General features: G+C 42.4%; 1 protein-coding gene across 3 annotated transcripts in view; it reads right to left on the minus strand.

Annotated features, from left to right (window-relative positions):
* The window catches only part of KIAA1109 (KIAA1109 ortholog), a 299,447-nt gene that overhangs the window by 213,690 nt on the left and 76,714 nt on the right, over nt 1-9,043 (minus strand). For all 3 annotated transcript variants that reach the window (XM_019522065.1, XM_019522064.1, XM_019522063.1), the window contains exons 9-11: nt 5,604-5,683; nt 3,036-3,186; nt 203-359 (exon numbers count right to left, since the gene is read on the minus strand). In XM_019522065.1, the coding sequence (XP_019377610.1) occupies nt 203-359; nt 3,036-3,186; nt 5,604-5,683 (388 nt within the window). The remainder of the gene's footprint in view (nt 1-202; nt 360-3,035; nt 3,187-5,603; nt 5,684-9,043) is intronic.

Below are 9,043 nucleotides of genomic sequence, written 5' to 3' on the forward strand. Positions count from 1 at the left end.
TTGTATAGCCTATGGACTTTTTAACTTTTCATAATTCCATATACAGATTTCAGGAAGCGTTATGCAAGAAGTTCCATATCCAAAAAGAAATCTCTCTAACTGCTCCTGACACAAACAAGAACATGCATAAATAAAACGTGCCAGACAACTTTCCACAAAAGTCTTGAACCAATTTCTTTCTAGGCAATTTTTAATGATTTACCCTGTTTTTTGTAAAAAGCAAGTCAATGGTGGCATCTGCAATGATATTCATTCGTAGCTCAAAGGCAAGGATCTGCCTTGGTTTCCCAGGCTGAGCCATTTCTGAGACTTTCATAATTTGATAATCTGGTGGGAAGAAAAATTTCCACAAGCAATCCCTAAAAAACAAAAAAGGAGAAAATCTGTTTGCATACTGGGAAAGAACATTTTACTCAATTAAAAATGTATTTTCCACCACTCCACCTTACTGGGAGGGTCCTTGAGTAGTTAGCAAATAGGTGAAAACAAGGCAGAGAATATTTGTTACAAAACATTAAATCTTCAAGACCCATCAGCAGTATCTGCATTCATGAAATCAAGCTCCCAGATATGAGCTGCTGAAACTCCCAGGAAATCAACTCTTTGATCGGTACTGGTAAAAGGCCAGATTATGAAGAAATGACCAGGGGGAAAAAAACATACTTCCAGAACACAAATTATAGTTTCCTACCAATTCATAATGTACTATAGAAATGAAGTCATCACCTCATTTATGGAATCAGGATGAAAAAGATGGCAAGAGTACATTCTGTTTGTATATAAATATTTGGCATGAAGCCCAGAAAAACAGAGATCCATGCTATCTATGAATGTATTGTGTGGGGGAATGGGATCATGAAGTCCAAATTTCTGCAATATTTTGAACAGAGCCTATAGCCACAAGAAACAAAACCAAGATTAATGAAGTATGGACAGCCAAACATGTGGCTTAAGTAAAATGTCACTCAATGAACAGAGGTCAAATTCCACACAAGGTTTTTAAAATCTGTGATCCTGTGAGAGTTACTCCCTTGGGGGAAAAAATGAAGATGAGAAAATATTTAAATGAAAGTGCTCCTTTTCAATTCATTCAAGAATGACTGCTGCCTTAGATAAGAAAGAAAATTGATGTCTGAAAATTACCATATGCAGTTTTTGTTTGAAACACAGAAAAATGCCAGAGTTCATACAGATAGAATATAGATATTAAAGAGGGAAATCTTCTAAAGGACAAACTAGGAGCATAAATCCCATGGACTATGAAACTTCTTTATGTCACCTAGAATTTTTTTTAAACCACTTTTTACAGAAACGAAGAAATTAAAACCAAGCCATAAATACTTCTAGATAACACCCACTATTTTTAGTCCTTCACTTGATAAGTGCATGTGCTCACCCTAACAACCATGCTGTCACCATGGAGCAAATAAAATACAAGAAGTGCACTAAAGTCTATCACAGAGAAGACTTTCTTGATAGTACTTAAAATATGTGAGATTCACTAGTTTCACATTCCTAGCAGATCATTGTGCTAGACATAAAAATTGTCCTTTCACAGTACTGCAGGATACTATCCTTGGTCAAATCAGAACTAATAATTATGGCAGACAAGGTTTTTGGGGTAAATTTGCTATCTTTTATTAGACCAACTCAAATGGTTGGAAAAAATTCTTCTTAGCAAGCTTCCGGGTATAAATACCCTTCAACAGGCTGAGAAACCATCTGTAGTTCATGTGCGCTCTTCCTGGATGGAATGCGTCTAATAAAAGATATCAGTTTTACCCAAAGAACCTTGTCTGCCTATGTTGTTAGACCAACGTGGCTACAACCTACACTCCTAATAATTATGGACATTCTGCCTGAACTAGTTAATTGCAGTAATTTCACTGCAGAATAAATGGTGGCCAAAAAGGTTAATTAGCATAGGATTCTTTTTAACACACATAGGAAGTAAAGTTATTTCAGCATTACTTCATGGTAAGATCCTGCAGTAGGTACACTGGTGAGGCATTAATAATGAAAGTTCAGTCACAATGGCCCAAGCAGAGAATACACAAATGCCCAAGCAGGTTCTAACAGTGAACTGGAGCATGAAGAGAGGGAAGCACAGTTGTCCAAGAAAGTGCTTCTGGCCATTCTAAAGGTACGTTTGATCAAGTGAAACCTACTGAATAACTAAGTCTTCTACAGCTCCCAGCTGTAGGTAGGCAATAATGAATCAACAAGATGAGGCAACATATGGGCCTTGTTGAACAGCTGTAGCATACCCTTGCATAGGGAAATTATGAAAGCAACAGTCGTGATCACTAGCCGTGGCTGCAACCAGTGAAGTACCGACAGGGAGGATGGTTGGGGCGATGATCTCGAGGCATCAGCCAGGGGCGGGGGCACTGGCTGGGCCCTACAGAGCTGGGCAGAGAGGCTGCAGTGCCTCCAGTGTTTGTTGTGTAGTTCACCTGTCCCTTTGCCTGGCGGGCTGTAAGTTTCTTTAGCTGTTCTGGCCACCATCCCTCCCCACCATGTCCAGTGCGCCGTGCTGTTAGTTTCCCCATGGAAGTGCCGTGGGACAGCAGAGCGGGCTCTACACACTGCTTGGATCATCCCCAGGGGGGTGCAAATGCAGGCATTGTGCACCTGAGACCCACTGTACACCACTGGCTGCAACAGAGCAACTCACCCACCCAGAAGCACCTTAAAATTTGAAAAGATTATAAATTTAAGCATATGTACACACACTCACACACACTATATAGAGTTTTCCTAACAAAACAGAGCTATTTTATTAATTTAGTTTAAAAAAAAATTTTAATTCTCCATTACCTCTTCGTATGCTCAAAGTCCTGCCAGCAGCCAACACCAAGCTTACCACATAAGCTCTAACTAACTAGTAGAATGTTATTTACTAAAGATATAATAATTGCAAAATTAAGTCACTTACCACACAAATTAGCAGTTAGAACATTTTCAATAGAGTCAAGTATGGTTTCCAAACAGTAAGAAATACTCAAGATTAAACATACAATTCAACACAATACCTCTGCCTGTCAGCCCAAGGTCCATAGTTGAAATCTGTTCCCTTCCCACAGACGATATCTAACCCCCAGCATGGAGGCAGGTCTTGCAATTTGCTATCTTCATTGCTTGTTTCTCCATCATTACTTTCCTCTGCTTCCTCTGGTACAAGTCCTGTATTAACATAATACAACAAACAAATTATCAAAGGAACCAGCTTCTAAGTCACACAGAGAACACATGCCAAGTACAACAATTAAATTATGCAGATATGTTTTACTCAAAATCACTGTAGTATATTAGCCATCACACAATTGAATAAAAATGAGAGGAAGAGCCAAGATATGGCTAAAAATAAACGTCCTTGGGATTTTCTGAAGTGACAGTCTCCCACTGCTCCAATTAAGTCAGTGGGATGTCAGGTTTAAAGTATAAATTTTTTTTTGGTAAGACTTGCTTTCTCTCTGTATATGTTTGCATGCTTTCATAGGCATTTGAGTTCTGCTGGCAAAAGCCTAACCTTTTGCCACTGAAATTATGCTGCCCAGAGAGAAAATTTAAGTCCTCTACTGACACACTTCCACCCATCCAAGTCTGTGCAGACAAGCCATTATCTGTACTAGTACAAACAGTCCTCCATAAATAATTTCTCGGTGCCAAGGTCCCTGATGCAGTGATAGCTGTGGCTCAATTTTTTTACCACTATTGCCCATATACTACACTGATGAAAAGTGAGCATTTCTGGGCTCTAAACCCCCAGTATATTTTCAACATGCCTCTTCCTGCTTTCCCATCTTTGTAAGCAGACACTATTTCAATGTACAGCTTCAAGCTGCTGTCTGGTTCAGGAACGAAATCCAAGAACTCTTCACTCGCATCTGATTGGGGAGAAGTAGGAGCAGTGTACACACAGCTATAAAATACCCAGAAAAATAAAAAGGGCTATCAGACTTTGCAGGGGAGATGCAGAAGCTGGGGTGGCAAAAGGAATGTATCCTAATGCTGGATTAAAGGGAAGAAAATGCAATGATCCTACCAAGAGCAACCAAAAAAATTATGGGGTTGCCCCCAAAATGTTCTTGCTACTATGTGGACCAGGATGCCAGTCTTAACAGAGGCTCCATCAACAACTGACAAGTGACCCAGGACATTATTAAAAAGAGAATCCGAAGCTACACAGGGAAGAACAACTCAAAGGAAAGGACTCAAAGGATGAAGAGTCCATGTACTGCGATGACTTCTTAAAAGGAAGCTAAACACACAGGAAAAGGGGACTTAGGTCAACTTACTGCCTTCATGTTTTATTTAAAACAAAACAAAGCAAGAAAAAAAAAAACAAAACCTTGCTTCACAGCCTCTACCAGTATATTCTTTTCTCCCCCACTCCACCACAGTCACAATTCCTGTATAAACAGAGCAAAGAAATTCTGTTTTGAAATTACTGATTTCTTTTGTTCTAACACGAGGAGAGGGAAAACAGAAAAAGTTCTTTTTGACTGATTAAAGTAATGCTAAATATATACTCTGCCAGAAGCCTTCGATGCATTGAAAGGAAGAAATTTTATAGACAAAAAAAATCTAGTAAAATAAAAAGCAATGCAAATAATGCAATTCCTTCAAAGTAGAAAGGGAAATGCACTCACAGCAATGCCTAAACATTCCAATTTAAATATACTGAAAATACAGAAGACTTTGCCAACAATCTAGTATGCGGGTAAGTATGACATGATTTTTCAGAAATGTTTTGGCAAACTACACCTAGTAAGTCTACTCCCCCACAAATGAATACATCTTGAATTGCAACATCCATACCTCACTATAGCAAGAAAATGGACTTCACCGAATCCATCTATTATACCCTGCATACTACCTAGACCAGTGATCGTCAACAAGAGTGCTGCAGTATCCTGGGGTACCTTCAGATCCTGTCAAGGGTGCCACAAGATACTATGCAATGTTAGTTAACACAGTTAGGCATGCAAATATGATTCACATAATAAACCCAGAGATTTCAAATATGAATCCATAGTGTCAAAAACATTTTGACCTGCTGTGGTCCAACTTCTTTGCAACAAAATTGATCTATTTTTTCTATAGTCAAAAACTGAGTGAAAGTTTAGTTGGCATCTTCCGAGAGGTACCTTGGGTCTAATGAGAGGTTCCTCGATAGAGTTTAACTAGTTTGAGAACCACTGATCTAAACCATATTAATATTCATTATGAAGCAGGACAGATAGAAATGTGTTCAAAACCTTATCTCCACTCAAAATATAAACCACCACTCTTTCTATGCATTTCACCTACAACTGTCTGCCTCTTTTTTTGCATGAATATAATGGGAAAATTTAATTTGAGTAGGACTGTCTCATTCTCATTCTCCCCTTCATTACTGGTTCAGAAGCTCTCTAATCCTTCCTACTTGGAAGTTAAATGAAGGAAGGAATGAATGAATGAGCAAACAGACAAACAAAAACTACCTTTCAGCATTTCAGAAAAACTGCAGAAAAGCATTTGATACCAATGGTATAATAAGTTCTGGTATATTATACACAAACTACACAAATGGAATGACTATTTAATAAGAAAAATACCTGGTTCATCCATGTAATAATAGATGTCAACATCATTGGATTGCATTACCACAAAGCCTTCTCCCATTAACCTTGGTGGCCTGTTGTGAAGAAAGAATTGTGAGAACAAAAGTGAAAACGTTTTTCTTTAGTTCAATCAAGTAACTGAAGAAATCAAGGCAAGAATTTACAGTGCTAATATATGCCTGTTGAGCCTGGATAAAATTGTGGCATCAAGGAAAATCTCAAGCCCTAAAGTCCAGCGTTATAGTTCAATTGTTCTACCTATCCTTTTATATAAGTGTGAATCCTGGACATTGACAAAGGCAAATGGAAATAGGCTGCAACTATTTGAAAACAAACCATTAAGGACAATATTTGGTGCATTACAGCAAAACAGAATATGGAGGATATGACATAATCAAGAACTTATGGGCATTTACCAAAAGACCTAATATCTTGAGCAAGATAAGAGCACAATGAATAAAGTGTGCAGGGCACGTTGCAAGAACTGACAGAGAAAGTGTGTGTGGCAGATTGTGGAAACCAAGGTGGAGGATATCACACCTTGAGGAAGAGCAATGCTATAAGGGGAAAACAACATAAAATCTGATCTGGAAAGGATAGGCAAAGATGTGACAAGGTGGAAGGAGACTGTGAAAGATGGAAGGCTGTAGTTAAGGTAGTTATAGACCCTCAATACCTGTGAAACCAAAGAAGGGTAAAGATTTCAAGTAATGCTACGTGTAAGATTTTGGAAGCACTGGAGGGGCAGGGAGGGAGTAGAAAGAGAGAGAAAATACATAGGTTAAACTCAGCTAAGCTCAGATGCAACACAGATACCTGAACTATATCAGAATCAATAAAACTTACATAAGTAGTAACTATGCCATTTTTAGAAATTGCATTTATACTGAAACTACACGTACAGACTTCCAATAGTCTAATAATAGTACTACAAAACACCTGCAGGGTACTCCAACTTCAGAAAGGCCTCTGGCCACTTGTCAGTCCTTTCCAGGGCTTTCAATGCTGTAAGAATAGTAGCCTACCTTTCTGTTGATAGCAGGTAATTCAAACACACACTTCTATAGTACCTTCTATCTCATGATCCAAGAGCACTTTATAGACACCAGTGAAGAAAGGCTCAAGAACACCCCAGAAGGCAGGTAAATATCCTATCACTATCCTATCAAGGTTGCCCTTGATTTATATGCATTCTGTATATGTGGATTTCCTCTTATGCAATAACCATTTTTAAACCCATGATTCATTTTATGAGAGGTAAATTCACTCTTATGCAATTGGCATCCCCCCCCCCCGAAGCAGGTAAGTCCGTGGGGGAGGGGAAGGGGTCATGGGGCCAGGGCCCCACTCACCCCAGCCCCTGCTGCAGCAGCCCTGGGAGCAGCCAGCACCAGTTGCCTGCAGCTGCTGGGGTGCACCATGTCCCCCTGTGCCTGGGCTCTGCCTGTTCCCACTCACCCCAGCTCCTTGGCTGTGCCACGCCATGGTGCAGGCAGCTGGTGTTGGCTGCTCCTGGGTCCGCTGCAGCAGCCACTGGGGTGAGTGCGGACAAGCGAAGCCCGGGGTGGCACAGGGCGCAGCACTCACCCCAGCCCCTGCGGCAGCGGCCCTGGGAGTGAACGGACACCAGCTGCCTGCACCACGGCACAGCGCAGCCCAGGAGCCAGAGTGAATGGGAACAGGTGGAGTCCAGGTGCAGGGGGAGAGGCGGAGCACGGTGCAGCCCAGTGGCTGTAGGCACCTGATGCCAGCCACTCCTGGGGCTGCTGCAGGAAGCAAAGCAGAGGGAACTGTCAGTGGGTACAGGGGGTGGAGGGGGGCACCTCTTGCTGCTCCGCGCCTCCTGGGAGGACTGCGGGCTCGGGGCTCTTCCTGGGGGGCACATACCTCCAGATCTGAGCACGGGATAACAGCAGGCTGCCACTGCTGGCTGGGGCTGGCAGCAGCACGGGACTGTTCCTGGCACCTGGTGTGGCCTGCACTGAGCGCCAGGAAGAGTGCAGTACCACCACTGGCCCCAGCCAGCAGCAGCAGCCTGCTGTTGTCCCATGCACAGATCTGGGGGCCCACGCCCCTTGGGAAGAGTCCAGTACAGCTCCCCAGTCAACAACCCTCCTGGGGGGCATGAAGTAGCAAGAGGACCCCCCCCACCCCCTGACAGTTCCCTCTGCTTTGCTTCTTGCAGCAGCCCCAGGAACAGTACCCCTCCCCCTGCTCCTTCCCTAGTCCCAGCCTCACTCCCTCCCTCCCCACTGTGGGAACCTATCTCTATTCGTTACATTATAAAATGGGTTTGCTTTATGAAAATTAAATTTATGCACCATTCTCCAGGAATGCATGCACTGCATAAATCGAGGGAAACCTGTAGATAGGAAACTCAGAGGAAAGTTTATCAGCTTGTTTAATGTCACAGGAAATCTGCAACAGAAATAAAAGGAACAGCACAATTTTGCTCTTTGTAAAAGACGCATCACAAAACTCAGGCCAGAGGGAAAAGAAGTTTATGTTAGCTTTAGGCTGCTTGTGCCTTCCTTCTCCTGGACTGCTTTAGGGGTTGGAGGCAGTGGTGGAATAATTTAGATGGTCCATCAGAACTAAGCTGTAACACCTCCCTAGAATACCACATGGGCTGCTCAGGCTACCACAGTATACATGTGCGTCGGTATTAGGGCAGAGTAAATTAACTAACTTTGCCCTAAGACAGTATTGCCAGGGGACCGTACTATCTTACAGCACAGTAAGTAATTGCACTGAAACACACGTGTAGACAGTAACAGGGGCTGGCTAGGGCCCAAGGGAGCTAACATGTGGAAGCAGCCTGCCAATGAGCCACACAGCTCCACCCTAACACCCTCATGCCCCAGCTAGCCCCTCTTCTGCTCGATGCCGCCACCCAGAGTTTGCGGCTGACCCCCCCTGCCCGCCTGGAGCTGCTCCACCCCAGCTCAAAGTGCTGCTGTCCTAGGTGCACATGTAGGCGCTGCACCTGGGAGCAGTTTCCTCAGACTCAAATTGCTCTGGAGGTTATTGCATCGCATTAATATTTCATGTGCAGATGCACCCACAGGGGAGAAGATGCAGTAAAAAATTAAAACTGAGCAAAGTAAAAGGTGTAGAAGGAAATACTGATCTGGAACAGGAGCATCTCAGCAGTTTTGCACAGCTGTTTGCCATGGCTGTATACATGACCAGCTAGTTCTCAAACCCTCATCTTTGCTGAGCAGTAAGGAACTTGGCCCTGTGAAGAATCCAGGTTTTACTATAGTGGCTGAGGAAAAATACTGCTAAGTCAAGTAACTTCACAGTTGATTTAAATCAACATATTGAAGCATCTGTTTCAAACTGAGATGGCTAACCTCACCTTATTCCACAATCGACTGTCAAAGCCCTACTTATAATGTTCATCTCCTTTAAAAAAAAAAAAAAAAAAAAAA

Source organism: Gavialis gangeticus, unplaced genomic scaffold (assembly GCF_001723915.1).
Source record: "Gavialis gangeticus isolate Ggan-Ray unplaced genomic scaffold, GavGan_comp1, whole genome shotgun sequence".
NCBI classification, from domain to species: domain Eukaryota; kingdom Metazoa; phylum Chordata; order Crocodylia; family Gavialidae; genus Gavialis; species Gavialis gangeticus.